Below are 20,236 nucleotides of genomic sequence, written 5' to 3'. Positions count from 1 at the left end.
AGTTCAAAATAAAATTTAAACCTGCAAGGTAAAACATGCAAGAAAGCAAAAAAGAAAGAGAGAAGTTCAATTTCTAAAGATGGCGCGGTACACAACGTGTAAACCAATGTTGAAAGAAAAAAAAGAAATGAGAAGTTCAATTTCTAAAGATGATGTGGTTCGACGTGCTAAACAATGTTGAAAGAAAACAAAAAGAAAAGGAGAAGTTCAATTTCTGAAGATGACGCGGTTTGATGTGCAAACCAATGCAAAAACACACACAAAAAATGTTTTTTTGGTGTCTTAAAATATTTTTATTCATAAAAAAGATTAAATAAATAAACCAGGAAGTCCATATTAAAAAGATGGAGAAGTTCGATGATTATAGAAAACTCAAATTTTCCTTGTTATTAAAGAATGGAAACAAGAAATTCAAACATTAAATAACAAGAGGTTCAACTTTTAATAAATAGAGCGCTTCAAAATTTCATAAAAAAGATTAAGAAATAAAACCAGGAAGTCCATATTAAAAATATGGAGAAGTTCGGTGATATAGAAAACTCGAATTTTCCTCGTTGTTAAAGTATGGAAATGAGAAGTTCAAAAATTAAATAACAAGAAGTTCAACTTTTAATAAATAGAGCGCTTCAAAATTTCATAAAAAGGATTAAGAAAATCAAATTAAAAATTCATAAAAAAACTCAGATATTTTCACGTAACCGAGAGAAGTTCGATTGATATCTGCCAGAAGTTCACGTACTACACGGTGTGCATTTTGTATTAAAAAGGAATAAAAAGCAAACGCTAAAAGTTTGTTGTTATAAGTTCAAGTCCTTCGTCGGAGAAAGTTAAAAAAAAATAATTCTGAGAGAGATTTGTACAAAAGGAATATCATTTGTGTAAAACCGACGAATGGATGAGAAAATTGCAAACGAAAATACGTCACAGAAGTTCAACTGAAAACAGCAGGAAGTTCAACTACTACAGTGGATGACTTTCAGATGAAAAACTTGTAAAATCATCGTCAGTATGAAAAATTGATCAACACGGGAAAGTTGCGTGTTCACAACAGCTTTCCATCGGTGTATCACTTGCTCAATTCCGGTGAATGGATGGAGAGCTACGAGGAGTGAATGGAGAGCTACGAGCAAAAAAATCACGTGAAAAACAGAGTGAAGTTCAGGTACATGCGCCGAGAAGTTCAGGTTCTTCACGCGGTGCATTTTCGAAGAATCTGTTTCGCGATATAGGCAGAACGCATGATCTCGTCGTTTTCGAAATTACTTGAAAACAGCTAGAAATTAGAGAAAACCATCGACATGAAAAAGTTTCGCATTTTCCATAGCTTTTCAGTGGTATATTATTTGCCCCATTCCGATAAAGTTTGTGGAAATTACGGCGAAAATACGTTTTTATCCATTTTAAAAACTGACTTAAAACAGTAAGGAATTTGGAGAAAAAATATATACCAAAAAGTTTCGCATTTCCTCAAGCTTTCCAACGCCATATCATTTGCTATATTCGGATGTACAGTTAAAAAATTAGCTCGAAAATACACACTCGGTGTAACTTGGACCGTTTTATAAATCACTTTTAAACCGTTTACAATTAGGAAAAACTTTCAACATGAAAAAGTAGCGCAATTTCATAATCTTTCCAACCCCATATCATTTGCCTCAATTGGATTAGCCATTTAGAAATGACATCGAAAATATGGACACGGCTGTTCGGTTTGTGAAATTTTACGTTTTTTCAAATTACTCTTTAACCGTAGGGAATTAGAGAAACTTTTAACATGTGGAAGAAGCGGTTTTGCAGCAGTTTTCCAACGCCATATTACTTGCCTCATTCCGATAAACGGTTTAAAAATGCGATAGAAATTACGATTCACGTTTTTTGTGTGAAGAAAAAACGGTTTTCAAAACTGCTCTTAAACAGCTTACATTTTGCGAAAAATTTAACTTGGGTCATGATACTCGTGTCCATAGCTTTCCAACGGTATATAGCAAGCCCTATTTGGGCAATGTTGCGGGAAGTTCAACCTAGCACAGGGGGAAGTTCAGGTCGAACAACTCAGGCAGTAAAATCGCAAAAAACGCGAGTTCTTCACGACCCGAGTGCAAAATCCGCCTATGAGCGAGATTCCTATCTAAAACGAGTATTTAGTTGCCAAAAATCGTTTGAAGATTACACTTACATCACATGGAACACGACTAACCAGAAAAACTCGCGGTAGAAGGCACGGTTATGAAGATAGCCCGAAGGTCGGGTTCGTACAGAGAGAAGTTCAGGCACGCGTACAAACAAAAATACGTCACAGAAGTTCAACGTGAAAACAGCAGGAAGCTCAACTACTACGCTGAATGAATTTTAGATGAAAAACTTTTAAAATCGTCGCGAGTATGAAAAAATGATTAACACGGGAAAGTTGTGTGTTTATAGCAGCTTTCCATCGGTGTATCACTTGCTCAATTCCGGTGAATAGATGGAGAGCTACGAGCAGTGGATGGAGACCTACGAGCAAAAAAATCACGTGAAAAAACAGAGTGAAGTTCAGGTACACGCGCCGAGAAGTTCAGGTACTTCACGTGGTGCATTTTCGAAGGATCTGTTTCGCAATAAAGGCAGGACAAATGATCCCGCCGTTTTCGAAATTACTTGAAAACGGCTGGGAATCAGAGAAAACCATCAACATGAAAAAGTTTCGCATTTTCCTTAGCTTTTCAACGGTATATTATTTGCCCCATTCCGATCAAATTTATAGAAATTACGGCAAAAATACGTTTTTAGCCATTTTCAAAACTGACATAAAACCTTAATGAATTAGGAGAAACAATATATACAAAAAAGTTTCGCATTTCTTCAAGCTTTCCAACGCCATATCATTTGCTGCATTTGGACGTACGGTTAAAAAATTAGCTCAAAAATACGAACTCGGAGAAACTTGTATCGTTTTCCAAATTAATTTTAAACCATTGAAAATTAGAAAAAACTTTTAACATGAAAAAATAGCGCAATTCCATAAGCTTTCCAACGCCATATCATTTGCCTCAATTGGATTAGCCGTTCAGAAATCACATCGAAAATACGAAGTCGGCTGTTCGGTTTGCGAAATTTTACGATTTTCCAAATTACGCTTTAACCATAGAGAATTAGAGAAAACTTTCAACATATGGAAGGGGCGATTTTGCAGCAGCTTTCCAACGCCATATTATTTGCCTCATTCCGATAAACGGTTTAAAAATGTGATCGAAAATACGATTCACGTTTTTTGTGTAAAGAAAAAACGATTTTCAAAACTGCTCTTAAACCGCTTACATTTTGCCAAAAATTTAACTTAGGTGATGATACTGGTGTTCATAGCTTTCCAACGGTATATCGCAAGCCCCATTTGGACACATTTTAGCTGAAGTTCAACCTAGTACTCGGGGAAGGTCAGTCGCGTTACTCGGGAAGTTCGGGTTGTGATCAGAATATTATTCTGATCACGTGATCAGAATAGTGTTTATGTATAACGTGTACAATGTGTAGTACCGTAAAATACCAGCAAACAAAAAAGAATTAAAATGGAAAATACAAAATTAAATGAAAAAGAAATCATAAAACCAAAAACCCCCCAAACATTTTAGTACCGGTTGGTGTTACCAACCGGTACTAAAGGGCTCCCGGCCCCCGGAGCTGGCTCGTGCCACATGGTTGCCCTTTAGCACCGGTTCGTGCTGAACCGGTACTAAGGGGGGGGGGCCTTTAGTGCCGAAATTTTAGTGCCGGTTACCTAACCGGCACTAAAGGGCCTTACGAACCGGTGCTATTGCCCGGTTCTGCACTAGTGAAGAGAACTATTTGGTCCACCATGCCTCTATGACCTGACTCATGTCACACTGCATTTCGCACGGAATTAAATATCCTATTTGATTTTGCCAAATCCTAGTCCTAGATCACACTACTCCACCTTTTTTTCAGCACTCGGTGTGAAGCCTCTTAACCCTAGTGTCACGCAATTTCTATGGAGCTATGCTGCTAGTGGAGTTTTAATCATCTGCGCATCATTGGTCACCTTCGAGGTGGTTGAGCACGTAAGCGAGGAGCGTGTTTTAGCAAAATTTGACCTTGCACCTCTTCTACTGCCCTCCCTACAAAAAATAGTTGACGTCCAATAAGTTTATGCTGAAACTCCATGGACACCACGGCGAAGCATGCTATGAAGCTAAATGTATGTGGTAGGAGTGGGAGGGCTGGTGTATATGTTTTGCTGCGTTTCCACACGACATTCGTCCACAATGACCACTCTTAATAATGTGATTTTTCATATGACTCAAATCGAACCAAAACAAAAACCTTCGTGTCGTCAGGAAAACCACGCCTTTGATCTTTTTGAAATGGGAGGGGGGTGTGGTGGTCACACAACATGATATTCATGGAATCAATATCCTGGGATAAACTTTAGCAACCAATATTTCCGCTAACCACAGTGTCATCTCACCAAAACAGAATTAACTGCCGTGCTCCCAAGTGTACTAGATTGTGCTCCCATTGGGGTGAAGCACAAATGTACTTCCAACATGAACTAAAGTGTGCTTTCAATATGAACTAAACCGTGCTTCCCTTGAAAGCACATCTATGCTCCTAAATTTACTAGCTTGTCCTCCCGTGGAGGGTGAAGCACACTTGTGCTCTACACGAGAGCACACCTGCGCTCCACGCAGGAGCACACTGTGCTCCCGACCGATTGAAAACAAATAAACAAGGAAACAAAAAAGGAAAACTAGAAAAAACCAAAAAGAGAGAGAGAAAAAAGGCAGAAATAGAAAGAAATTCGTTGTACGTTCTTTGCCACTCGCTCGCTCGCTAGAAGCGCCCCACATGTCGCACACACGTACCCCCGAGTGTACCCGATGTGCACGCTAGCAAGAGCCACGTGGAAACTGTCCGGGCCCTCCGGCACAACCTCCATGGGGTTTACCCGTGAACTAGTTGCTCCCGTCAAAAAGAAGTAATGGGCACAACCAAAAAGGAGATATCAGTTTTGCGCAATAGCAAAGGTTGTAAAAATAGTGAAGGTGGAGCAAGTGGCCCTTCATGCGTACGCAACATGGCAGCCAAGGCTTGCAGAACCGTGGAAAAAACTTACAACATGAACGCAAACCCCGAGAGTCTCGCAGTGAATCACTCGTGTGTACGCAGCAACCCAAAACCGAGGTAGTAACATGACGAACTAATGTATGGAGCGTCGAAAAATTCAAAAAAGCTAACCCTGTACAAACCAAATTTTGGTTGTTGGCCCTCGCTGCCTCGAACTCGCCGGTGACGAATCCGGTTCGCCATAGCTGTACCGTCATCAGATCTTGCGAGCCCAGATTAATCCACCTCAAGCTCCACACTACTAGGAAATACCTTATAGATAGAGGGTTAAGAGTAGCACGGCTCCGAACCGGTGCTGCAAGTGGGATTTGACAATAGCGCGGGACGTATATACCAGCACTACTACTATGTTGGCCCCGCTGTGTCCTCACGGGCTGGCCACAGTAGCAGCATTAGCAGTAGAGCTGGCCCACAGCACGTGCTACCAATGTGGCTAGCCCGAGCCCAGCTGCTCGCCCCCACTTAGCATATGTCCTAGTAAAGTTAAAGGGAATCACCCGTATCCTAGCCAACAATTTGGGAGCTCTTATTCATCCGTTTCGATGAATCAATAGATCACATAACGCATCCATATTTTGTACGACAGGCTCGACCTAAATGACAACTTTATTTTTACTAAAACTATTTTACATTTTGATATCGGGTCGGCGGCCCATTAGCAGCGGTATCGCGCGCACAATTTTCACGACCGGGCCGGCGCATTAGTAGCGGGAGCACGCACACAACTTTTGTTAAGGAACGGCTTCACGGAAGGGCATCTCTATGTCTCGCATTCAGCTAGACAAAGGGAACCCTCGCCGAAGGTTGGGTACATCTAGTTGGGCCGGCCCAGGTGCGAGGGAAACAATAGCTTCGTTTTCTGGGTCTTTTCATGTTTTATATTTTTGCTTTTTCTTTACCTCCGTTTGTACATCCAAATATTCTAAATAAATATATTACAAAATCACTCTACATAAAACATTTAGAAAATCTTGACATTTGAAAAATGCTCATTGTGTATAGAGAAAATGATTATCACGAATATGAAAAATGTATAAACACTAAAATACGTATGAAATTTTTTTATCATGTATTTAAGAAAGTTTACCAAGAATTTAATAAAAATATTGAACATTTGTTTGAAAAATGTTAAGCAAGCATTTGGAAAATGTTAAATGTCTATAGAAAAAATGTTGACTGTGTATTGAAAAATGCTGATTTTTAATCATGTATATAAAAATATTAATCAAGAATTTGAAAAACTGTTGAATAAGTATATAAAAATGTTAAATGTGTATAGAAAAAATGTTGAAAATATATTAAAAATGATGAATTTTTTATAATGTATATAAAAAAGTTATTCAAGCGTTTCTAAAAATGTCCAAAAAGTATATTTGAAAAAAGTTAAATGTTTTCAGAAGAAATGTTGAACACGCTTAAAAATGTTAATATTGCATTTATAAAATATTAACAAAGCAGTTGAAAAAAATTAAATGTGCATAGAAAACATATTGACCATGTATTAGAAAATGTTAATATTGTATTAGAAAAATGTTAATCAAGCATTGGAAGAAGTTTAAAAGTGTCTATAGGAATAATGTAGGCCAAGTATTCAAAAGATGTTAATCTTATATTTTATAATTTAAAAATGTGTATTAGAAAACAATGACCATGTATTAAAAATGTTAAATTTGTATTGAAAGAATGTTAAACATGTATTTGAAAAATATGGTTGACATATACAAAAATTTTAGAATGAAAACCAGAAGAAACAAATAAAACAAAAGAAATGAAAGCCCAAAAAACAAAATAAATTAAAGGAAAATGAAATAAAAACGAAAAAACAATTGCAAAATGAATTATAAGAAGCCGATGAAGACCAAGAAAGAAAGAAATAAAAACCATTTCCATGTGGTCCTCCCACATCATTTGAGGAGGTTTCGGTCCAGTTTACAGTAGCTTTCTAGAACTTTCCGTGTGGTTTCGCCAAGGTTCCAGAACGGTCTTTTCACAATTTTCCAAAAATTATATTATATTTTCACTTTCCTTTCTATGACATTATTTTATAATTCGTGGATATTTTCCAAATTCGTAAACACTTGTAGAACACTTTTAAATACGAATACTATGCAAGTTCAAGATTTTTTTAATTTTTTTAATTTGAGGAACACTTCTAAATTCGTTGAGTGGACGCCCCATGTGAGAGGGAAAAAATATGAATACTATGGGAGTACCTTTAAAAGAAATACGACACGAGTAGCAATCTGAACGTCTCCTGCGGTGTGGTTTTGAAAGGGCGTTTGTACTCCAGGGAGGATCCACTGGGAAGCGGGGAAGGGGGAAGATGGTTGGCTCGGTGATCTTCCTCGACGTCGTCGTCACATAACGCTACGAGTAGTAGCAATGTTGGACTGTTGGTTCTTCGCCTTTGTCTCATCCAGTGGGTGCTACGGCGTGGCCGGCGCGGGCTTACACCCATGAGGACTTGGTAGTCTCATTCGAGGAGGTTTCGGGCCAGTTTACAGAAGCTTCTAGTACTTTCAATGCGGTTTCGGGAAGGTTCCATAATGATCCTTTCACTGTTTTCTTTACTTTTTTCTCTATTTTTATTTTCCTTTCTGTGACATTATTTTATAAGTCGTGGATATTTTTCAAATTCGCAAACACTTCTAGAACACTTTTAAATACGAATACTATGCGAGTTTAATAGTTTTTTAATTTTTTTAATTTGAGGAACACTTGTAAATTCGTTGAGAGGACGACCCATGTGAGAGGGACAAAATAGGAATACCATGCAAGTACCTTTAAAAGAAATATGACACGAGTAGCAATCTGAACGTCTCCTGTGGTGTTGCTTTGAAAGGGCGTTTGTGCTCCAGGGAGGATCCACTGGGAAGCAGGGAAGGGGGAAGATGGCGGGCTCGGTGATCTTCCTCGACGTCTTCATCAGAGCGCGCTATGAGTAGTAGCAATGTTGGACTGTTGGTTCTTCGTCTTTGTCTCCTCCGGTGGGCGCTACGGCGGCGGCGGGCACGGGCTTAGAGGGCCCATAAGGACTTGGTTGTATTTTGTCTTCTTTTCCAATGTGAAAATGTAGTTCTCGATTGATGTGAAATAACTTGATGTTGCTTAAGTGTAATGAGCTAATTAATCATGTTAATTTGACTTCCTATATTTTGTATTTCCAATGTGCAAACATAAAATTAAAGGGAATCAGTAGATCTTATTCATCTGTTTCGATGAATTAGTAGATCACATAACGCACCCATATTTTGTAGGACAGGCTCGGCCTAAAAGACAACTTTATTTTTTCTGAAAAGTATTTTACATTCTGATGTCGGGCCGACGACCCATTAGTAGTGGAAGCGCGCACACAATTTTCACGACCGGGCCGGCGCATAGCGGCGGGAGCACGCACACTATTTTTCTTAAGGATAAGGAATGGCTTGATAGAAGGGCATCCCTATGCCTCACATTCAGCGTGACAAACGGAACCCTCACAAAAGTTTGGGTGGCGCGAGGTAAACAATAGCTTTGTTTTCTCTTTTTTTCCACTTTTTTGTTTTTGTTTTTTTGCTTCTTTACTTACGTTTGTACATCCAAATATTCTAAATAAATATATTACAAATATCAGACTACATAAAAAATAAAAAAAATGTTGACAAAGCATTTGAAAAACATTCATTGTGTATAGAGACAATGTTGATCATGAATACGAAAAATATATAAAAATTTAAAATATCTATGGAACAATTTGATCATGTATTTTAAAAAAGTTAATCAAGCATATGATAAAAAAATATTGAACACGTGTTTGAAAAATGTTAAGCAAGAATTTGGAAAATGTTAAATGCCTATAGGAACAATGTTGAACCATGTATTAAAAAATGCAGAATTATTTTTACTTATGTATATAAAAATGTTAATCAAGCATTTGAAAAAAAACAAAACGAATAAGTATATGAAAAAATGTTGAAAATGTATTGAAAATGATGATTTAATTATTATGTATACAAAAATGTTACTTGAGCATTTAGAAAAATGTCCAAAAAAATATTCAAAAACTGTTAATCAAGCATTTGAAAAATGTTAAATGTGTTCAGAAAAAAATATTAACCATGTGTTAAAAAATGTACAATTGCCCTTAAAAAATATTAATAAATCATTTAATAATTGTTAAATGTGCATAGAAAACGTATTAACCATGCATTATAAAATATTAATATTGTATTATAAAACTGTTAATCAAGCATTTGAAGAATTATAAAAGTGTGTATAGGAAAAATGTATACCATTATTCAAAAAATGTTAATCTTACATTTCGAAATGTAAATACTGTGTAGTAGAAAAAATGTTGAACATGTACTCCCTCCGTATCGGTGCATTAGGCATCTAACAAAAATCAAATAATCCCAAAACGCTAAGGCACGAAACAGTAGTACTAGTTGCATGCATATTAATTAGATCACATCTATTAATTGGAGGACCAATGCATGCAATTTCTGCGGCACGCTATTAAGATTTGAAGGAATCTCCTAATTACTAGCACATTTTTAGTTGAGAACGGAATGATGTGATTGGCTTTGTTAGCTATTCAATTTTTCTCCTAGCCCAATCTCTTCACACCTAGATTGCGGTGCACCTAAGATGCCTAATGCACCTAGACGGAGGGAGTATTAAAAATATTAAACATGTATTAGAAAAAGTTCTTGACATATACAAAAATTGTAGAATGAAAACTAGAAGAAACAATGAAAAACAAAAACATGAAAGCCAAAAAAAGTAAAACAAAGGAAAATAATTTAAGTCAAAGAAACAAATGCAAAACGAATAAAAACAAAGAAAACCGATGCAAACCAAGAAAGGAAGAAATAAAAAGCCGAAGAAATAAAAGCAAATTAACAATGAAAGTCGAGTAAAGAAACAAATAAAAATATTAAAAAAAACAACAAAAACGATGAAAAGATGAAAAAGCAAAGAAAACAGAACAAAAAGGAAATGAGTGAAGATACGAGGAAAAAAAGAAACGAAAAAAAAAACGGAACAACCAACCGACCGAGCATGGCGAATTAATCAGCAAAAGAAAAACAAAGATAGAACTAGGTCGACTTAGGGCATCTCCAGCCGTTCGGCTCCCAGGACGCCTAAAAATCGCCCCCTGGGGTCATGCCGGCGCTAAACCGCGCACGGGGGGCGTGATGCCCCCCAGTCGCGGCGCCCCACGTTTTTAAAAAAAAATTCAAATACGGCGCAAACACGACTGAAATTTAAGCAAACATCGGCGAGTTCGTTCAAACTTAAACATATTTTACAAAAAAGAAAAAAAAACTTCGGCGAGCTACCCCGCCGTCCCCCTCGCCGCCCGCCTCGCCGCCCGCCCACGCGGTTTACATGCCGAGGAGGCGGTAGAACCGCGTGTAGTCGCCGCCGCCGTCATCGTCGTCGTCGCCGCCCCCACCTGCGCCTCCGTCGCCCCTGCTGCATCCCTCCCCCGGTTGGCGCGGCGGGTTGGACGGTCCGGGGGTGTCGTCGTCGTCGTCGCTATCGAGGACCACGACGCAGTGCTCGTCCTCGCGCCCACGCTTGCGGGCGGCGATCTCCTCCAGGGCCCGGCGCTGCCGGACCATCTTGTCGCGAAGGTAGTCGTTCCGCGCCCAGCGCAGGGCGTCCTCGTCGGAGATGCCGCGCCGGGCTATCTCCTCGTACTCCGCGGGGAGGCCGCGCTCCGGCTTGGGCTTGACGAGGACGAAGCGGCTGGTGGGTGGGGAGGCGTTGGCGCCACCGATGCGGACGCCGGAGCTGCGCGTGCGGGCACTGACCGGCGTGTCCTAGGGCTCCGACTTGACGGGGCGGAGGCAGGGCGAGCCGCCGGATGACGAGGAGGACCCCCCGGTCTCCATGCGCCTCGGGGTCCAGGAACTTCCCCGGCGGCGTGAGAAGGACGGGGGATCGGGGTACTCGAGGGGCGGCGTGTTGCCGCCCTCGATGTACTCAAGGACGGCCTCCAACGTGCGCCCGGGCACGCCCCACCACCGGCGCCGGCCGTTGGAGTTGAGCCTGCCGGAGGGCTCGACGCCGTTGGTGGCCTCGAGCTACTCGGCGTGACGGCGGCGAAAGTAGGACTCCAAGAGCGGGCTGTCGGGGACGTACCGTGGCCCCTCCCTCGCCGGCCGCGGTAGGGACGCGCGGATGCGTGCGATCTCCGCACGCCGCGCCGCCCCGGTGGGTGGTGGTGGCACCGGCACGCCGCCGGCGCTGATCCTCCACGCGCCGGGCACCCGCATGTCCGGCGGGATCGGGTACCCGGCCTCATAAAGGAGGCGAGCCTCGTCTTCGTGGAGATGGCGGCGGCCGAAGCCGTTCGCCGCCGCGCCGTCACCAGGGAAGCGCTCGGCCATGGGCGGAGACGGCGAGAGAGAGGAGAGGGAGAAACGACGGCGAAAGAGAAGAGAGGGAGGAACGACGACGGCGAGAGAGTGTGGTCGCCGAGCACGCTGGTGCGCGTCTTATATAGGCCGAGACGCCGCCCGTACGTGTGGCCGCCATGTTACGCGTGGCGGGCGAGGGAGGGCGAGGGACGCGCGTCCTCCGGCCTTCACTGCGCCGCCCGTGAGGCATCAATGGCGCAGGCTGACCGGCGCGGCAGCGCGGCAGCTTTGGCATTGATTCTCCGCGGAAAACGAGGCGATGAAGACGACGAAGGGGCGAGAAGAGAGCCGTGACGCTGACGCGGCGGGCCCGCGGCTTTTTCGCGCCAAAAAAGTTCGCCCGGCGCCCCTGGGCGCCCCCCAGCGCGCCGGGTTCGGCCTGGGTCCGCCGGCACTGTTTTCGGCCCAGGCCGGCGAAAATCGGGTTCCTGTGGGCGCGACTGGGCCGATTTTTCGGCGCCGACGCAAGAAAAACGCCTGGGGAGGCCTTCCTAGAGACGCGGCTGGAGATACCCTTAGTCACTGCAGCGCGGGTCAAAAAGTTTTAGCCAGACACCCGCCAAAAAAAAGTTTTAGCGAGACAAAAGGAGCACTTGTTAATGCGAGATATGGCGCTCGCGTCGACAGAAATTGCTCGCTGGCGTTATCTCTTTATGGGCTCACAAGCGGAGGTAGTCTCATTCTTCGAGGAGATTTCGGGCCTTTTAGAGAAGCTTCTAGAACTTTCCATGTGGTTTCGGCAAGGTTACAGGATGATCTTTTCACCGTTTTTTCCTTATTTTTTCTCTATTTTTATTTTCCTTTCTGTGACATTATTTTATAAGTCGTGGATATTTTTTATAATTCACAAGCACTTCTAGAACACTTTTAAATACGAATACTATGCGAGTTTAAGAATTTATTTATTTATTTATTTGAGGAACACTTGTAAATCCGTTGAGAGGACGTCCCATGTGAGAGGGACAAAATACGAATACTATACGAGTACCTTTAAAAGAAATACGAGACAAGTAGCAATCTGAACGTCTTCTTCGGTGTGGCTTTGAAAGAGCGCTTGTGCTCCAGGGAGGATCCACTGGGGAAGCAGGGAAGGGGGAAGACGGCGGGCTTGGTGATCTTCCTCGACATCATCGTCAGAGAGCACTACGAGTAGTAGCAATGTTGGACTGTTGGTTCTTCGTCTTTGTCTCCTCCGGTGGGTGCTACGGCGGCAGCGGCCACGGGCTTAGACGACCCATGAGCACTTGATTGTATTTCTTCTTCTTTTTTTGGGATCTCTTGGCTTATGTTCCTGGTATTTCGGGTCAGTTCCAGAGTGTAGGCGTGTTGTGCTCTGTGCGTCGGTTGTGCTTAATGAACGCGTGTCTCTTTCAAAAAGAAAAGGGGCAGCCGCTTTTTTTTAGGCTTCTTTTAGTTTGTAGGAATGTCATAGAATTTATATAGGATAGGATTTGCATAGAAAATTTTTCTTTGAGGCCTTTTGGTTTGTAGGAATGGATTCTTATTCCTGTATAGGATAGGAATCAATCTTTAACATTTTGAAGAAAAAAAACATTATCTAAGACTCAATGAAAAAATTCCTATTTTATGCATCCTGTTTCTACAACATTTCTATCCTATGAACAAAAAAGAGGCATGAAAGGTGAACGGGCAGGGAAAAGCAGCGGCCGGGACAAATGCGACTACTGCTGCTGCATCTGATCCCCTCTCTAAGCTACCAAATCGAACCCCGCACCAGCTGCTGCCCTCTCCATTCCTGGCCGTTGCTTCCGCGGTTCCGCCGGCCGGTATCTGGCGATGGAGGCGGTGGAAGACGCCACAACCCTGGAGGCCGCGATTGCGTGGCTTGTTGATACCATCCTTGCAAATCTCCGAGCCGGCAGCGAGCTGGAGTCATGGATCCGGCAAGCTGGCCTCGGCAGCGACGTCGGGAAGCTCAAGTCCGAGGTCGAGGCGGTGGAGATGGTGGTTTCTGCTGTGCATGGGAGGGCGGCCGGGAACAAGCCGCTGGCCCGATCTCTTGCTTGTCTCAAGGAACTGCTCTATGACGCCGACGATGTGGTCGACGAGCTCGACGGCCACAGGCTCCAGCAGGAGCTCCAACCTGGTAATTTTGGTATCTGCTGAATTACTCGCTAATTGGCAATTCCCCTTTTCTCTTTTTAATTATTTATGTCAGGCACGACTATGCTGAATTTCTGGTCCACTTTCTCTTCTGCCTGCCTTAGAGACACTGCTCCTAACGGATGGACTTGATGGAACGCCGCAAACTGTTGAGAGATCGCGAGAAAATGCTGGCGACGTACAGAGTAGCGGTAATAACAGGTTACGGTCCGAGCTATGGAATCAATTTGAAATCACAGCATTTCTTGAACAAAACGGAGGGCCTTCGCCTTCCAGAGCAAGATGCAAGCGCTGTCAAACAGAGCTTATGTGCGAAACCAAGAAAGGGACATCGGTTTTGCGCAATCATCTCAAGAGCAAAGCTTGTAGCAACAAACGTGGAGCAACTGACCCTTCTTCAAGGTACCTAGATTATTTTCCTGCATTGCACCTGCATACTTTTGCGAGTCTTTTCTAATACACATGTGCTTAAGAGGATATTAATGTTCTCACTGCTAATCCATGATCTATTTCTCATTGCAGCACTGCTGATGCTACTACAATTCCTACGCCTGTTGCAACTGCCAGCAGAAAAAGGATGAGAACTAGTGAGGAGTCAACCGCAGCTAACCCAAACGGGTGGAACAAGGATGCATTTTCCGAAAGGATACAAGACATCACTAGTCAGCTGCAAGGCAAACGAGAGGCTATCACAAGGCTTCTCAATATACTTGGGCGAGACTCTGATGGCACAAGTTCAAATCACTATCCGAGTACAGTCTCAGATACACGCCGAAGAACATCAAGTCTTCTTCAAGGGAAGGTCTATGGAAGAGCTGCAGAGAAGAGATCCATCAAAAAGTTAATAGAAGAACACAAATCAACTGCCGGTGTAACCGTTCTTCCTGTTGTGGGCATCGGAGGAGTTGGGAAGACAGCTCTCGCTCAGCTTGTATACAACGATCCAGCTTTGCAAAGTCTATTTGATCACAAGATATGGATCTGGGTGTCTAAAGACTTTGATGAAATGAGACTCACAAGAGAGATGTTAGATTGCGTCTCCCAAGAATCTTATGATGGCCTATGCAGTTTTACCAAGCTTCACGAGGTCTTGAAGGGTCATGTTAAATCAAAGAGGGTTCTACTCATTTTAGATGATGTCTGGGAAGTCATGGATGACTGCAGGTGGAACAAATTATTGGCTCCTTTCAAGTCTGACAATGCAAAGGGCAACATGATAATCATGACAACTAGAAAACCGTCCGTTGCAAAGAGAAGAGGTACAACTGGGCCAATTAACTTAGGTGCTTTGGGAAAGTACCATTTTTGGCAATTGTTTCAATCATGCGCGTTTGGTGACGAGAATTATGAAGCGCAAGCAAGTCTAAATGACTTAGGACAGGAAATAGCACAAAAGTTAAAAGGGAACCCATTAGCAGCACAAACTGCCGGGGCACTATTAAGAGATCATATTACTGTGGAGCATTGGAGTAACACTCTAAATACTGAAGCTTGGAATTCCCTGCGACACACTAGTGGCATCATGTCTGCTTTGAAGCTTTCCTATGATGAGTTGCCCTACCCTATGCAGCAATGCTGCTCATATTGTTCTATATTCCCCTACGATTATGAATTTGTTGCTGAGGAGCTAGCTCGTCTTTGGATTTCACAGGGATTTTTGAAGCGTGATCATCCAAATATGAGTTTGGAGGAGACGGGACGGTACTATCTGACTGACTTGGTGAGTCTGGGCTTGTTTCAGCAATTTGACAGAAAAATATCCTCTCTTGGTAGTCAAACTCAAACTTGCTATGCTATGTGTGGCCTCATGCATGATTTTGCAAGGCTAGTTTCAAGAACTGAGTGTGCAACTTTGGATGGTTTGCAATACAATAAAATTTTCCCAAATGTACATCACTTGTCCATAGTAACCAGTTCTGTATATTGGAGGGATGATGTGACTGGAAACCTCTGTCGTAATGAGAGGTTTGAATTTTTGTTGCAAAATATATTCGCTTCAGTGAGAAAGTTGAGGACATTGGTGTTAATTGGGGAGTATGACTCTTTTTTCTTCAAAGCATTCCAAGATGTATTTGAAAAAGCACATAATCTGCGTCTGCTGCAAATGTCTGCAACATTTGCTGATTATAATTCCTTCCTGTGTGGCTTGGTAACTCCTACACGTCTTCGGTATCTAAAACTTCAGGATGGTCATACTGAGCAGAAGGTTTTGCCTGATGTTTTGAGCAAGTTTTTCCATCTTCAAGTATTAGATGTTGCTTTACTTATGTCTTTGCATACGGTTCATCTAGAGGATTGCGGGGCATGGAGAATACTTCCATCTCTGGAAATGCTTCGGTTTCTTAAAAGGTTGAAGTTGCGCAACATGCAGAGAGTAAGAGAAGTATCGGTTCCATCATTGGAGGAGCTTGTTTTAGATGGAATGCTAGATTTACAAAAATGTTCTTGTACTTCCGTGGGGGATATGAGGTCAAGTTTAAGGGTGCTGGAGATCCAGAGTTGCCCTGTACTTAAGGTGTTTGATCTGTTTCAAAAAGGTCATAACTACGAAATTGAGCATAAGTCATGGTTGCCCAATCTAAGGAAACTCATTATGTGTGATTGTCCTTGTTTGCAAGCACACAACCCCCTTCCACCATCAGCCATATTTTCTGAACTAATAATCGATGGTGTTTCAACAGTTTTGAGAATGGAGGGATCTTCCATGGAAACATTCTGGATTGAGCGTGAGTCTTCTGGTGGTGAGATGATGGCACTCGATGACAATATTTTGGCATTCCATAATCTTAAGGATATCAAATACTTGGAGATATTGTCATGCAAAAACCTAGCATCTATTTCATTTGAAGGATTAAGTCAGCTCATCTCTTTAAAGAGTTTGAAAATACAGTGCTGCAGAGAACTTTTCTCTTCAGATGATGTGCCAGAGCAGACCCATGAAAACATGATAACTGCATATAATGCTGCTCTCCCGTCTCTTGAAAGTCTCTATATTGAAGACTCTGGAATAACCGGGAAGTGGCTATCTCTGATGTTGCGACACTCGTTGAGCCTGAAGGAATTAGATTTACATGGCTGCCCGCAGTTGAAAGAGTTGAAGATAGAAGAGGAAGGGAAGGTTCAATCAAACCTTATCTCAGATTCTGAGGCTTCGTCATCAGGGTATCTATCTGATTCTGAGGCTTCGTCGTCAGGATATGTAGATGGAGTCGTGCACATTCAATTGAATCTCAGAAAGATAACAATTGGTGAATGCCCTAATCTGATATTTGACCGGGGTGGAAGATGTCTCCTCCCGCAATCACTTGAACAACTTGTTTGGTGGAAATATCCCCAGGAAACACTGCGGCCGTGCTTTGTGGATAATCTCACATGCCTCAAAAAATTAGTAGTAGGAGCCCAAAGTTTGAAATATATACAACTGGATTCATGTACGTCATTGGAAGATTTGGAAATTGAAGAATGCGGTCGGCTCATCACACTAGAGGGCATGCAATCGCTCAGATCTTTGGAATTAAATAGGAACTCAAGATTGAAATCTCTACAGCTGAATTCCTGCACGTCGCTGGAACATTTGGCAATTTTTGATTGTAGTTCGCTCGTCGCACTAGAGGGCTTGCGATCCCTGGTGAACCTCAAGCATTTGGTAATACTCAGATCCCCTGCCTTGAATTCCCTTGCCACATTGGAGAGTCATGAGTTATTCCCTGCACTGGAAAGTCTCGAGGTCAATGATTTGTCTCCCCTTAACACGACATTCTGCATGGGCCTCACCTGCCTCCGAAGCCTAAAGCTTAGTTATTCGGATGCAACGGGACTGACAGATGAGCAAGAGAGAGCGCTTCTGCTCCTCAGGTCCCTGCAACAGCTCTACTTTGACAATTGTGAGGATCTCGTAGATCTTCCCGCGGGGCTGCGTGGTCTTCCTTCACTCAAGATGTTGAAGATAAAATATTGCTCGTCCATTTCAAGGCTTCCGAAGGAGAGTCTCCCACCTTCGCTGGAAGAACTGGTGATCGTCCAATGCAGCGACGAGTTATCAGAAGGATGCGAATTGCTAGCAACAAGCAAGCTAGACGTCAAAATTAATAGGTGCTATGTGGACTGATTACCGAGTATCTTTCGACAAAACACCAAAATAGTACAATCATATGCTATTGGAGGGGTTGCCCAGGCCACCCCTGTCAAGGGTCACCTGTTACAGTACTTACTCCCTTCGTGCTTGAAAGAGTGCACTTCCAACTTTGTTGGAGGGTCAAACTATCTCAAAGTTTGACCGAGTTTGTGCAAAAATATGTCAATGATTGTGAAACCAAATAGGTATATGACGGAAATATATTTTATTATGAATCTAATGCTACTAATTTGATGGCATAAATGTTGGTCTATGATTGTATAAATACGGTCAAACATAAAAAGTTTGACTTTCCAACAAAGTTGGAAGTACACTCTTTTAAGGACAGATGGAGTGCATTTGAAGTGGGGGATAATGCTTAATGTGTTTTTCTTGTGATATGAACAGGTTTGGTTTCACGTCAGAATACCATTCTCATGTGGTCATGATAATGGTATCTTATACTCGTAATCTCAATATTTGTTTTCCGCTTGAGGGATATCCATGAATATTTTTCTTGTAAGGTGCCTCCCCACCCAACCAAGGAATAAGAAAGCATTCATCGCCCGCTTGTCTGTCTAATGCACCTGTTCTGTTCCAGCCTTTTCCATATCACCATTCTGAATTTCTCGCTGCTTGCTGAATGAATACATCATCTCGCTCTCGAGAACCTCCTGTACAGCAAGGCCAAAAGACAAAGCTGGATTCCCAATAACAGGCTGTAGTCAGAAACCCGTGAGTGTAACTGTACAAGTAAATTATTGTACAATGATGTCGTATTTTTAAGAACTGATGCAGATTTGATTGACCACTTCCTATTTTTTCGAGGCCGGCCGTGTTGTGTTCTTTTCCCAGATTTTTCCGAGCGCAGTGTGTGTTCACGGGTGTACTGAAGTTTGCATGTTCTGTTACAGCAACAGAAAATGCATGTTCCTAACACTGTTTGCCATGCAGATTTAACTCTATTCATGGATGATCTACACTTGATTTTCTGGAAAGTTCTTGAAAACAATTCTGCGCACCTTGAAATGTTTGGAGTCCAATAGAATGTTTGGGGTGTACAATAACAACAGATGGATTTTTCTAGCTCTGTTTGCACAGCAATTTTAACAGTCCACACTGAAGGTGCTATCCTTGGGGTTTTTTTTCAGGAATTGTTTCAGATTATTTTAGAGTCATGTGGTGTGTAGAAGTACGGCAACTTGCTCTGTTGCCCTTAGAAATCATGATCAGTCCACACGGGGCACTATTCTTTATTAACTGGGAATTCCTTCAGGAAAATCGAGCACTCTGTATTCTTGCAGTCCGGCGGTGTTTCCACGGTGTGCAGCAAACAGAGTATTCATCTTTCCAGCTTTGTTTGTGCTGAAGTTTTAACAGTGCTTTCACTGGAATGTTAGTTGTTGTCGGGATTTTTCTTGGATTATTTTGAGCACTTTGATATATTTTTCTCAAGTCCGGCTGTGTCTTCGAGGTGTACAATAATACACAGTTGATGCAATTGTTGGGTTACCATTTTTCTGTAGCACTTGGCAGTTTACCTGACAAGGCATGTTTTTTGTTAGTTCTTTTGCGAAGTTGCCCCTCTCCATCACTTGTTTGATGATACCGTTGATTTGACACATGTAGAGACGCTATTAATTTAACACTACAAACTTCAGTATGGTAATAGTACTGAAACATTATCTATCTGAAAATCTGTTAGCTGCTTATAGGCATAGTACAGTACATGAGAACTAACCTGTCAAAGAAACACAACATAGAACTGCAAGTTGGTCAGGCCAGTTTGCACAGAGACAAATGTACAATTTCATCTCTCTGAGAAGAACTCGGAGGAGCTTCTCGTCGATGCATTCTTCATCCCTCACACGACTCATTAGTCCCAAAAAAAATGCACCAAAGCTCAACATATCTTACTCTTCCCTAGCACTCGTGCTTCTCTTCTCAGGTGAGTACATCACAATAATTTACCGATACAGCTTCACTCACAGGATTCAGGCTACACTCTCAGCTTTGCAGTTCACCACTCATGTCCACCAGCAAGGTTGCTTTTACTGTTCCGGACAACACTAACATTTAACATCGTATTTCACATCATAAGTACTCCCTCCGTTCCTAAATATAAGTCTTTTTAGTGATTCCAACAAGTGACTACATACGAAGCAAAATGAGTGAATTTACACTCTAAAATATGTCTGCATACATCCGTATGTTGTAGTTCATTTGGAATGTCTAAAAAGACTTATATTTAGGAACGGAGGGAGTAATTGACATGAATGGACTACAACTTCATTTCATTTTTCATCCATCAACCCTGCTACAGTACAGTTTCACAGGGAAAAGCAGTAAACATTTTGGCTTGCAGGCAGCCATCAACAGGCAGTACTACTGGATTTCAAGCTATTCCCAAGCATAGGCAGTAGACATTTCAGAGCCTTTCCGAAGATGGATGACATGAGGTCTTTCCATG

The 20,236-nt window shown here is 42.2% G+C and overlaps 1 protein-coding gene across 1 annotated transcript; it reads left to right on the top strand.

Moving 5' to 3' along the window:
• The first annotated feature begins 13,205 nt into the window (after positions 1-13,205).
• On the top strand, positions 13,206-18,593 carry LOC125515592 (disease resistance protein RGA2-like). Its single transcript, XM_048681088.1, has 3 exons — positions 13,206-13,635; positions 13,757-14,054; positions 14,175-18,593. The coding sequence occupies exons 1-3, from the start codon at positions 13,326-13,328 to the stop codon at positions 17,758-17,760; spliced, it is 4,194 nt and encodes a 1,397-aa protein (XP_048537045.1). The 5' UTR covers positions 13,206-13,325; the 3' UTR covers positions 17,761-18,593.
• Positions 18,594-20,236: the final 1,643 nt, after the last annotated feature.

The sequence above is a fragment of the Triticum urartu genome, chromosome 6 (assembly GCF_003073215.2).
Source record: "Triticum urartu cultivar G1812 chromosome 6, Tu2.1, whole genome shotgun sequence".
Lineage (NCBI taxonomy): Eukaryota > Viridiplantae > Streptophyta > Magnoliopsida > Poales > Poaceae > Triticum > Triticum urartu.
The sequence above is the reverse complement of the archived record's forward strand: the minus strand, read 5'-3'. Positions and strand labels throughout refer to the sequence as shown.